At 39.0% G+C, this 13,421-nt stretch overlaps 1 protein-coding gene across 4 annotated transcripts in view; it reads left to right on the plus strand.

Moving 5' to 3' along the window:
• B3GALT1 (beta-1,3-galactosyltransferase 1) overlaps positions 1-13,421 on the plus strand; it is a 344,307-nt gene that overhangs the window by 305,630 nt on the left and 25,256 nt on the right. For 2 of the 4 annotated variants that reach the window (XM_037912592.2, XM_043525519.1), the window contains one exon: positions 7,261-13,361. The exons of 1 other annotated variant lie outside the window; for it this stretch is intronic. In XM_037912592.2, coding sequence (XP_037768520.1) covers positions 7,491-8,471 — 981 coding nt within the window. In that variant the 5' untranslated portion in view covers positions 7,261-7,490 and the 3' untranslated portion in view covers positions 8,472-13,361. Of the gene's footprint in view, positions 1-5,811; positions 5,920-7,260; positions 13,362-13,421 lie in introns of those variants that run through there. One more of the 4 variants, XM_043525520.1, reaches the window with a different exon arrangement.

Consider the following 13,421-nt stretch of genomic DNA (forward strand, 5'->3'; position numbering starts at 1 on the left):
CAGCACATGACTGATCGCTACATGAATAGCTTGGTACAATTAGCCATTTTAGAAATATATTTTTAAGAAGTTTCATATTTTATTTAAGACTACATATTCAAGATACAAAACTAAAAATACTAAAATAATAAGCATCTGAACTGACAATGCTACGTGTGATTAACTGTTTCATGGGACACTATGCTACAAAACTTATGTTCTGTCTTGTCAAGAGAAAGCACGTGTCCTGCTTCTAAAAGCTTGCAAAGAGCCTGAAGTATTTGTGTATACTGAGGCACCAGTATTTAAGACTCCATCATTGCAATCACTCTGAAAGTGCTAAGTAGAGCATATTGACATATCTTGTCAAATGCTCAATACAAAAAAAGGTAACAAACAGAAAACCTGCAACACTGTGTGTTTGGTTGTGGTGCTACAATAAAAGAACTATATTTGCCCAAGCCTACTGTACTATGAATATAGCTATCTTATACCAATTATCTGTTATATGCAGGACTCTGTGGGTTTACCCTCAAATCAGAAAGGTTATCTAAAAAAAAAAACTTAGCTTAAAATGCCATCAGATCCTGAATGGATAATGGAGATCTTTAATAATGAGATTCTGGTAACTTAAAGCTAATATGTAAAGTGGCATTTTAAAAACTTTCTGTAAGAAAAAAAATTCAAGATCTAGTATTCTGAACAAAGCTTTAATATTTGTTGTGCATGCAGTACTAATATTTTTGATATGAAACTTGACCTGCCATACTCTTGATTTTGATAGCCAATTCATTACTTGCTTCCAATTCTACATCCCATTTAGATATTAGATACCCTGTTATTAATAAAAATGCTGTATTAACACACATCCTTTTAAAAAAAATTAAAATCCCTGTTTGTAATCAGATATTAAATCTTAAATACTCTTCCACACCCTGTTGCAATTTGTGGGATGTCATTTCAATCGTTCACTCTCTCAGTTCTCAACAATCGTCCTATTTTCTTTTCTAACAGACTAGGAACACCCAGCGAGCTTCTGAAGTTACTGGGTGACTAAATAAGTCATTTCTGTGTGTTTTGGGGTTTTGTTTTTACTATGGTCATCATAAAACTAAGAAAATCTATGTTTGCAAAGGAAACCAATGAAGCTTTTAGAGTACATGCACACACATGATACAGGCTACATACACACACAAGATAGGGATGGTCATCTCTGGGAGCTATTTCTAAATCAGGTCAACCCATAGAACCATATGACCAAAGGTACATGATAAATACAATTTAACACCTCACCTGCGTTCTGCACATAAAGCTCACTACCTGGGCTATGTTTAATATTCCAAACAGTCATTGTGACACTCCTTTGGGGTACCCAGGGTTGGAAGGCAACTCACTATCACCTGCTCTTGGCATCAGAAGCTTTGTCTGTGCCTGTTGAGGGTCAGCTCTCCATCTTCACTGGCCATGGGCAGTACAAGTTGTCCCCTCTAGGCCTTGCAGGCCCTGATGTCACTATACACATTAGCAATAGGCACACTCCAGGAGGATGCTCGGAGGACTCTGCTATTGGTGTGTCCAGCTCCTGTTCCACTGGACACTTCAGTATTCACAGATCTGCCACTTCCACAGATGCAATACACCCCAGCTTACTGCTTCCACCTCTGATCACTGCTCTGCTCAACCCACAGCACTTAAATTTAGATATGTTTATAGTGAAAACAAGTTTATTTAACAAAGCCCAGAGATTTAAATAGTAGCAAATATTGGAAACAAATGGTTATATATAAAACAACAACATGCTTTCTAAAGCCTAGATTTAATTAACAAGATACTCTCCTGTCTTGTAGAGTATTGCTCACCCAAAATCCTTGCAGTGCTTTACAGCCAGACTCTTTTTATGAGATAAGCACACCATCAGCTTATCTCCTAGGTGAAGGACTGTGTGCATTCACCTGCACCCCAAGATACACCAGAACAATACTTGGTCTTTATTCATAAACACCACATCTCCATGCTGTTTATTTCATCCTGTAAATTTCCTCTCTTGTGGATTTTACAGTCCTTCGTTCCACCCTTACTCATTATGCTAATCGGCATACAGCGTGAGGCATCTGCTACCTCCGGCCTGAAAGGAATGTCTCCCAGCAGTGTCACCTCCTGGTGACCTGCCTTACTCCCAGATCTTAAGAACATAATTTTCAGTATAGATACATAACTCCTCACATATTACTGCACATACATTTGGCAATGATTATGATGACCAGTGGGTTTCTGGCTCTCGGTGGAGACCTCACCCATTGGTGAGCTATTTTGCAATTATCTGACCCCAGGGATCAGCCGATACATTCCCTGTGTTCTCTGCCCACTTGCCTCAGAGGTCCTTGGGTCACAACTATTTTTATTTAAAAATACTGTGTACCAGAAAACTGTGGAATTTCATTTTGAGTTACATGAGCTGAAGGGCCAGGATGGGAAATAATCATTCTTGGATGAGCGATGGCTTTAAGATCTGATATCCAATGAAAATTTTACCTCAACTAGAAAGCTAGGGACCTCTCTTCCTACTGGTATGAGACATTTCTTGTTTCTAGCCCTGCTAGATCACAAGATATATGAGATCTTAAAATCAAAATATAATTGATTGAAAAATAGATTTTTTTGCAATTTTACAGTTTCTAAAATGTATTAGTTAATTTTCTTCTCCCTCAGAAATCTGTACAGCTACTTGTGGTAACTAACGTGCCTGTCTTTATTAGAGAAGGGTAAGGAAAGCCATAACCCAGTCTACTATAAAATTTCCTAAACCACTTTCTGTAGCATATGCAGAATACCGGCTGGTATGGTGCAGTATAAATATTTTATATATCATGATTGCACAACTGAGCTACACTGAACTATATAGCTCACTCATGGCATCCCATACTCATACGTATAAAATCTTCATATCACAACACAGTATCATGTATCCTAATTTGAATTGTATGTTGGTCTCAAAATGGCAGTTAATACAAGCTTCTTTTTTAAAATAAATAAATAAAATATAGTTGTTGCCTATTGATCCTAATTCAGCCAGATCTGGTTAAAAGTTCTGAGAAATCTTGCTGGATTAGGGATTTATTTTTTCAGTTTTGTTTGGGCTCCCACAATTCTACTGAATTTAACAAACTAATGAGAGTGGAGGGGCTAACTCTCACTAATGCCGTTGTGGGATTCATGCATGTAAATTCTAACTGCGTTCACCTGTGGTGGTGCTCAAAAAAATTGCATGCCCAAATGCCTGTGGTGCATAGCTTCATATGCACAGAGGCCATATTTTAAAAGATTGCTCCTGTATACTTAGCTTATTGATTACAAAGGGAAGACTCTGAATACTGTGACAAATTCATAGCTCCCCATGGAGTCAGGATTGCTGCTATGCTGCACAATGTGATTACTTGGAATGTTCGCCCGTGTGCTCTAAAGCCCATTAAAATCAATGGGCTTTGGAACAGGCTTGAACATACAGGTTGACCACTTGCAAAGGGGGATGGCATCTCCAGAGATACATTATACTCTAGCCAGTACAACAACACTGTTAATGTTTTCTCAATATGTTACCATTTTTATTTCCCTTGCACAGTACAAAAGTTTTAGTATGAAAAACAAAATATCAGTAATGGAAAAGGCAAAACCTAATACTAAAATACTAAAAGTTGGGCTTAAACAAAGTAAATTCCAATTTGAGCCTGCCACTCCTTCCTTAACTCCATAACTTGAGCAAATAAATGATCTTGGATTATAGAAAACATCTTCTAATGTGGATGTTTTTGTATCTGTGTAGAAGAGAGAACTCACCAATCAGCATACCTGGTCACAGCTGGATGGAGCATTACAGGACCTTCCCTTCAGTCCCCTCCTTCCAACGACGATTGGGGTTCTTGGTGGTCTGGTTCTTTAGTGACTCAGCCCTAGAGCCAAGTTATGTACAGCCTCACCTCTTCTGGTGTATCAGTGTCCCAAATAAACTGTGTCCTTCACAGTACTAGTCATCAATTTGAAATCTTCCAGCCCTCCTGGACTCCTCTTCAATCCCACTCTTCTCAGAGTCAGGGATTTCTGGGCTTCTACCCAGCATCTCTCAGCAGAACTCAACTCCCCACCCCCCAAATAAAACAAGCAACGTAGGCCACTGCTCCTCCATGCCACTGTCCCCCCAGGCTTGTGCTTTCAGTCTCTCAAGTTCTCCCCAGCTCCATGTACCTCTTCAGACCACCAACCCAAAGGGCTACCTCCCAGGAGCCTTGTCCCTATTTCTGGGCCCCTCTTCTCCTGGGTATCTCCTCCTGCTCTGAGCTCCTTCCTTTACCTCCTTCCCAGCTGGGTTTGATAAGAAATTGAGTCTCACACAGCTTCCAGGTGTAAGCAGGTGGGCTAATTGTTCTCTCAGGCTTCTGTTAACCTTTCACTTACCCATGTTTAGTCTGTGGTAATAATGCTGTAGGGCATGGCAATACAGCCTTTGTTTCCACTTCCTGGTTAAAAGAAATTTCCTGGTAATCTGGAGATAGGGTTAGAGTGACATTTTTCCTCTTTATTTTTGCTGTATCCATTGGCTTCCTTTAGGAAAGTCCAGCGGGGGGCGGGGGGGGAGATTTCACACAACTAATATGCACACAGCCTCAGTTTACTTCAAAACACAACTGCACCTGTGCATCAGAGGGCAAAATTTTGAATTCAGTAGTACATGAGACCAGTTTTATTGGAACCTTCTTTCTGGGCACCCAAAATGAGCGCAGACACTATGAACTCTAGGTTTTTTGCTGCCCAAGCAAAAAATTTGCCACCCCTGGAATTTGCCGCCCCTGGAATTGTGCCGCCCCAAACGCGTGCTTGCTTTGCTGGTGCCGAGAGCCGGTCCTGACTATTAAAGCTGTTCTTTTGCTCCAAATGAATGTTAACAGCACATATTCAGTGTTCTATGATACATTCATTCAGAACACTGAGGCTACATCTACATTTATGATGTTGTATAGAGTACAGTCACTGCATATCCAGTTAAGAAGAGCTTAAATAGCAGTGTAGACGATGAAGCACTGCTTAGCTGAGCAGAGTAGTATAGTGTGCCCTACAAGCCTGAGCCCTAGGCCAGCGGTTCTCAACCAGGGTCTGTGAGCCCTTTCAGGGGGTCAGTGGGGCCCCGCTGCTGAAGCCCTGAGCCCTGGCACCCACCCCCATGGGGCTGAAGTGTGGAGCAGTACAGGGCTTCAGGCCCAAGCCCTGGCGTGCCCCTCCACCCCATGGGGCTGAAGCCGGGAGCAGCGCAGGGCTGAAGGCCCTAGCTCTCCCCTTCCCTCTGCCAGCTGCAGCCGAGACCGTGCACGCCTGAAACCCCGAGCTCCCCCACACTGCTGCCAGGAGCGGAGTGGGGCTGAAACCTTGAGCCCATGGGCAAAGTTGAGGGAGCACAAGTGTGTTGCCCCCCAAACTGCAGTGCCTTATCCAGAATGGGGCAGGTCCACCCCTCCCGCTCCTCCTCTTCCCCAGCCCCCCTCAGGCCCTGCCCTCTGGCCAGGTCCTAGGCAGAGAGCCGGAGCCAGGCAGTGTGGGGCAGCTACTCCTTTGGCTGGCGGTGCCATGGAGTGGGTGGCCGTGGCATTCCCCTGTCTGCTGCTGGTGCCCTCCGGGGTTGTGGCTGCTTCTCAGCTCCCAGCCCCCTTTGACTGCTTATGCAGCCAGTCAGAGCTGCCCGGATGGCTCTGGCCCAGCAGAGCCCTTGGTGGTTTGCTGAGGTGAGTCAGGGGGTGGAGGTGGTGCTCCCTCCCTGGACCCTGCCATGCAGGGCTGGCCAGCGCCCTGTCAGCTCTTGCTCCCCAACCGCCGACCCCTGCCGGGCCCTGGAGTTGTTCTAGCATGTTGCAGGAGGCCTCAGAAAGAAAAAAGGTTGAGAACCCCTGCCCTAAGGTATATATCAAACACAGCTCTCTGCATGCAAAAGCTGTTCCTTCAGTTTAGTGTCCCACTGTCTCCTCGCTGCCTGAGTTTTTTCCCACTGCAGTGAAAGGCTTCGGCAGTGGGGAGACAGTTCACAAGTAGCTACACGCCACAGGCAGGCAGACTGTGTTTACACTTATGTGTAGCTGCACAGGGCAAAGAAAGGCTGCAGCAGCAGGGAAAGGCTTCTGCAGGTCTCCACTGCCAGGAGTCTTTCCCTGTGGCATGTAGCTACGCATCGCAGTGTCAAGCATGGACGCAGCCTGCCTCCCTGTGGCATGTAGCTACATGTGTAGTGTCTGTAGCGTACATGCACCTGCAATTGTAGAATAGCCCATGTTGCAGGACAAGTTCTCCCCTCCAATAAATATGCACGTGTCTGTTGAGTCAGTAACAAACAGTAGCAAAACCAGCACTTTTGTTTTTAAAAAAGTGTACTTTTGAATGAGTATTTTGCAATCTTTCAAAAATATTTTACCACAATAGTGTCTCAGTTTATTGTTTTGAAAATACAATCACCATAAGCACACACTGGGGCAATATTTACTGTAGATGAGACAGTGTTAGCTAGAGCAATGCTGCAGAAAGCTACTGTACTATTTGTTTAGAAAATGATGCTATAATCACAAGAAGAAAGTGATGCTATAATCACATCTTTCTACCATTGTCTCTACTATAGTTGTATTCAGATCTTTACATGAATTTATTATGGGTTGTTTTACGACAGCATATTCTTCCCTATTATGGTTATTGTGCTTAGGTACAGGATTCTATTCCAAACCTGCTTAATTTAATTTAATGGTTGCCAGGGCACATATTAGTACAATTTGTATTAAAACTGGGTTTGTAGATATCCATATCCATACTCATATCCGCTAACTCTGTTCTACAAGATTTGTGTGCCTATTAAAGAAGACTAAGCAAATATTAATTTATTATTTATATTTTAATATTTCATTTACATTTTATCTTATATTTTAATGTAAAATGCTTTATAATTTATCTTAAAATATTATGCTAGATTGTGGAAGTCCAAAAGAAGGAGATGAATTCCCAGCTTCATCCCTTTTAAATTTTACTGATGATCTAAAATATAGTAACAGCTTTTTCAATTGGATGTAATATAAGATGAATTATTAGCCTGTATATATCATAAACACATTCTTCCAGTAGGGATATATTCCAGTACAGAGTGTTGTATCAAAGGACTTCATGAAATAAAATTCAGGAGAATGATAAATCTTGTATCATAATAATTGTCCTCAAGAATATATGACACAGCAATGGAAATCTTTTTCTCATATTTTTCAGAAATAAATGAAAATTCCAAGAAATAGAAGCTGCTGCTATACAAAGAAAGAAAAGACAAAGTATCTTCAGGGTTAATAGCCTCCAACTGAGATCCATGAACAATTACACAGTTATTTTTCTATATCGAACTTTAAGGTTTGTTAATAATATGTTGCCTTTGCGGGACACAGAGGTGCTAATGGTAAGAAGGCTATTTATTCACTATACTGAATAGAAGAGCTACAGAAACAATGGCTTCCAAGGTCTCATGTTTATATGTTCTGACAGTAGTTTGTTGGGCAAGTGCTCTTTGGTATTTAAGTATAACTCGTCCTACTTCTTCCTACACTGGCCACAGACACTTCAATACTATATCGATAGCCAGGAAAAATGTCTCCTTTGGTAATATAAGAACTCGACCTATAAATCCACATTCATTTGATTTCCTTATAAATGAGCCTAATAAGTGTGAGAAGAGCATCCCTTTCCTAGTCATTTTGATCAGCACGACTCACAAAGAATTTGATGCAAGACAAGCAATTCGAGAGACATGGGGAGATGAAAACAACTTTAAAGGCATTAAAATAGCCACTCTCTTCCTTCTTGGGAAGAATGCAGATCCTGTATTAAATCAGATGGTAGAGCAAGAAAGTCAAATTTTTCACGACATTATTGTGGAGGACTTCATTGACTCTTATCATAACCTTACTCTTAAAACGTTAATGGGTATGAGGTGGGTGGCCACATTTTGTTCAAAAGCAAAGTATGTTATGAAGACAGACAGTGATATTTTTGTAAATATGGATAACCTTATTTATAAACTGCTCAAACCCAACACCAAGCCAAGGAGAAGGTACTTTACTGGTTATGTCATCAATGGAGGACCAATAAGGGATGTCCGCAGTAAATGGTACATGCCCAGAGATTTGTACCCTGATAGCAATTATCCACCGTTCTGTTCAGGCACTGGCTACATTTTTTCAGCTGATGTAGCAGAACTCATTTACAAAACCTCCCTCCATACCAGACTTCTTCATCTTGAAGATGTGTATGTGGGACTCTGTCTTCGGAAGCTTGGCATTCACCCTTTCCAAAACAGTGGCTTCAATCACTGGAAGATGGCCTACAGCTTGTGTAGATATCGCAGAGTGATCACAGTGCATCAGATAACTCCAGAAGAAATGCACAGAATTTGGAACGACATGTCAAGCAAGAAGCATCTCAGATGTTAAGATTTTTACAGATGTAAATACTTTTTTTTTTTATTTTGGCAGAAAGGAATCGGATAATTTATAGGCAAATTAACTTTGAGGAGGGTTTTAATAACTGCTTTTGCATTCTTGTCTTGACTCCTGGTTTGCACCCTTCAGACTCTATTCATAAAGACATTACAAAACTTAAAGGGGCCAGAGTCAAATCTCAGAATCATTGCTCCCTATCACAACATTTAAAAAAATCAGCTCTTGCACCAGTATGTATAAGAACAGTAGTAGCTAACCAGAGCTGCATAACAATTCATGCCCATGCATCTGAGATGAGAGTCTGGCCCTAAAAAATGAAGAATCATATTAACATCTTTATCTCATCCTCACAAGGTATAAGTGTCCCTTTTTAGGGTTCTATTCATAAATATACACACAAATATAAAAAAAATATACTCAGTGTGTGCATTTACAGCTTGAGTGCTATCTTTGCACTGATTTTATACACCTATATTGGCATGTACATTTTACTATACAGTATGTGCAGTTTAAAAAGCAGTTTATTGCTGGCAGAAAGGCAGAATTTAAACAAGTGTGAATATAACATTGAAAATGAAAATAGTGTAGGTCTTAGAAACAACACTACCTGCCTGAAAGTTATTTATTTAATAAAACCACATAACTCCCCCTAACTAAAAGAGCCCTATCTAATATAATCTTACAATGAAATATAATTTGTTTGTGAAATACAAGACAAAGAAAATGTCTTCAACAAAAAATAAAAATAAAATAAAATGTGTATTTGGGATAAAGGTACTTAATATACTTCAACATTTTCTTTTTAAAGCAAGTGCAGCATATCTCCTTAGGACGTGTAAAGATATATATGCACTAACAGCAATACTATTGTGGTACAGTATTATTGGAATAGACAGTATTATCACCAATAGAATTTTCATAAATTATAGTGTCTGCCAGAGCAAATATGTAATTTTATTGAATAATGAAAAATATCAATAAAATAATCCTTTCCTACTGTCTTACTGATTAGAAGCAAGTTTACAGTCTCCACATCACTCAGTATATCATTAAAATTAAACACAACATATGGTACTTAAAGCATTTTGCTTTCTTAGAGCTAAATTCTGCTTTTTACCACAGTGCGCTCATTGCAGAAAATGTAATTACTCAAGATTTATACCAGTGTAGCAGAGGAGAATTTGGACCACACAAAAAATACTCTTGGGCAACAGAAGGAAAGTATAATAGCAGTTATGTGGATCTCTCAAGGGGAGAATAGATCCTCACAGCAAAATCAAGAATATTTAGAACCAACATGTACATAAGCCAAATTCTAGTCTTTGTTTCGCATGTGGAGCTCCCAGTGAAGTCATTATTAAACCAAGAAGTCACTGAGGCCCAATTCAGGAAAGCATCTCAACTCAGGACAGCCCTTAAGCACACGCTTAACTTTAAGTATGGGATTGAAGTCAATGGGACTCAAGAACATTCTTAAATGTTAAATACATTCTTAAGTGCTTTCCTGAATCAGGGCCTGGGAGCTGAGCACACAGATCCCAGGGCAGAATTTGGTCTTCAGACTGCATAACATGTGTCTTCTTAATTTAAATTTTCCCCTCTAGGTACAAATGCCGTTCCCCTTTAGGATTCCCTTTCCTTCCGTGGCCTCTTTCTACAGTATAACCTGCTTCCTCATGCTTGCTCTTCTCTACTCCTGTCTCAGGCCTGTGCATATAATGAGAAGGCAATAGATGTCAGAAGCACATCTCTCCAACCTTTATGTATACTAGTGGAGGGAGATTATTGAAAAATATTTTCTGTTTGAATCATTAAAGAAATGTGCTTTCACTGCCTTCACACAAGTGTGCTTTCTGATAATATTCTTGCAGGATGTTCACTGGAACAAACAGATCTAAACAAATATTCTAGAGTATTCATGGAAATTGAATTTTCACCTAGTAAACATGACTATTCTCACTCAAAATCTGATAGTAACAGATATCGTCATTCATCCAGGTGACCTAAATGTCCAATCAAAACAACTAAAATTTCAAATATTAAATATTTACAGTTGGAGACGGTCAAAAAAATCCAAAAATAATTTTGTAAAAAAATTCAAAATGTTGATCTTGTTTTTGTTTTGAATGTGCTCAAAATGAAACTGTTACTCATTTTTTGTAAAATATTTATCATTTTTCAAAACGGTTATCTAAAATTTTCATGTTCTGAAAAGTTATTTTAAGAAAGTGAACATTTCTATAACCATTTTGACAACACATTTGACATATTTTCTTAAAAAATTAAAGCGGCACAGCATGTTTCATAAAAACAAATTTGACAACTGACATTTTTTCACAAAAGAAAATCATTTTTGAAAAAGGCCATCATTGCATGAAGAGTTTTGTCTGAAAAATTTCAGCCAAATGTATTCACAATCCAATCCAAGAATTATTTGCTGAAATTAATTATTCAGAAAATAATTTCAGCAAAAAGAATTCAAGAATATTGCTGCATGTTCACAGTTTGCAAACTGAAAGAGGCAAAATTCATCATAAAAGTTATAGCTATGGATTATTCAGCCAACACTGGTGTCCAGTGTTGTGTAAACAGAAGGATAGTAAGTCCATATATCATTCAGGATATCCATAGGGAAGCAGTATGAAATAATTGATTCATTGTTTAAGTGAAATCTGTGAAGTAATTTTGCCTTTAATATTATCTGTTGTTAATATCATGCCATAGGTGTACATAGCACTTTATAAACAAGTATACGAACACTCCTCCACTAAGGAGCTTACATTCTAGTGACAAATCCTGCTAACCGTATTCACATAGCAGTATTACTGATTTCAATGGAACTACTTGTATAAATCAGGTGAGGAGGATTTGGCTTTTAAACCACACTACATAGTGCAGTGCGTGAAAACAATAGGTATGGAGCTTTACTTCAGAGTTAGAAGTGAAGCTATACAGTAGTTAGCCCAATAGTTGCTGCTAATTTATAACTACAGTAGCATGTGTATCCTTAGAAAAAATCCAGAAATGTTGGCTATGAACATTGAATTTGCTACAAAAAAATCAAGATATATCCTTCTCAGCTGACCTAGTCCTTGATAAAGCTGTTCTTGCTTCCTGCTAAACTCAGAACTCTAAGAAAACAAAGTTCAACTGTTTGCACATATGCATTTGATACACGCACACAGAGTGAATTTCATCTTTTCACACACAAGCCCAACTATGTGCAGGTAACTAAATGGAGGGTGAAAGATGGAATTCACCCCCAGCTCATGGGTAAACCACAGACTGCAATGCAATCTCTCCATGGACACTTACTGTAACTGTTCCAACCAATAAGCTGGAATAGCCTCTGCTGTATCTCCGCATACTGTGCGGGGATATTGGGCCCTGGATCCAAAAACTTATAAATCCTGTGACCTTACCTCCAGCCATTCACACTCAGCAGCGAGACCATCCCTCTGTAGCCCATGAGGGTCACAGAGCTCCTATTCCCATCATTGCAGGGCTTGAGCTTGGAGGGCCTTGAATTTCCTCCTTTATAAGCAAACTGCCTCAGACAGCCTAAAAATTGTATTAACAATTAGCAAGTACATCTTGAAAATACTATTTCCTGGTGTTTATAAATAAATAGTTTTTCGACAGAAATGTAAATATTCATCCTGGAACTCGTACATATGTTTTGAAGGCATTTTCTTCAGTATTCAGCTGTATATATGTGTAGAGTCTGCTTGCGATGGAACATTCTGTTATGCATGCGGCTGGGTTAGGCATTATGTTTGTTCAGTGCTTCAAGAGCCTTAAGCATGTGTGCCCTAATTTTTGAATATACGAGACTTTTTTATGTCAGGTGAAATAAAACATGAACTAATTTTCTATTTTTATTAATTTTCTGATAATGTACTTCACTAGCTCTTTACTACCATGATATGGATTTAGTATTTTCTCATTGCTCAAAAAATAGAATATGCAAGCCACATCTGGAAAGGAGGAATATGTATGGTCCTAAAACGGACACACTATCCCTCTAATCCAAAAGTATTTGTGTTGGACTGAACAAGGTTAAATAGCAACAAGCAATGTTTGCATTGGGCGTCCTTCAATCAAAACAAATATTTGTGTTAAAGGTCATTTTGTTTTGTTAAGAACAGAGCAAATGACAATTTAAGAGTGCTGGATTTTTAAATCACTTTAATCAAAATATGAATACAGTCATAGTTGGATTTGATTGAATTGTAGCTGAAGTAAGCACATGTACCAAGAAGCTGGGGTGGGCGGGAGGGAAAAATGTCTCTTTTGGAGGAATTTTTCACTGTAGCATTTCCTGTCAGATGACTTGGGAATACTTCAGTGAGTACTCAAGATTCATTTTCCATCTTTCCTAATATTTAGATTCAGTGCAGATATTGATTCTTTATGGGGATTTTTTTAAAAACATAGATGGCAAGGGCAATTTATAAATGAAGGAAGTAATTAATTAGAAAAGCGTGTTGATAGCAACTGAACTTTAGGTGTATCATTATATGTGAATGGCTGTATTTATTTGTCAAAATTGTATGTATTGTTTTACCTACCGTAAGTGTCTGTAAAAGTGAATTCTTTCAAAGTATTATTTCAGGGTTTTGTGGGATTGCCAGTCAAGCTGCTAATCAAGATACTATTTTTTGTATAAATGTCAAATTAAAAAAAAACAACGAACAAATGAAGGCAAATGAAAAACTGACAGTGTCGATGTACAGTTTGCTTCTTCACCTCTCTCTTTCTCAACATGTAAGCTATTATCAGAAAGCACGATGCTAATGTATAGGCACATCTGCCATGAGAAAGAGCACTGTTCTGTAAAAGATGATTTTTTTTAAACATTGGGAAAAATAAACAAAAGGAGAAATTACTGTATTGTTCATCATTTCTGTAGATTTCCTCAAGCTAATGTACACATCGTTC

The sequence above is a fragment of the Chelonia mydas genome, chromosome 11 (assembly GCF_015237465.2).
Source record: "Chelonia mydas isolate rCheMyd1 chromosome 11, rCheMyd1.pri.v2, whole genome shotgun sequence".
Classification (NCBI taxonomy): domain Eukaryota; kingdom Metazoa; phylum Chordata; order Testudines; family Cheloniidae; genus Chelonia; species Chelonia mydas.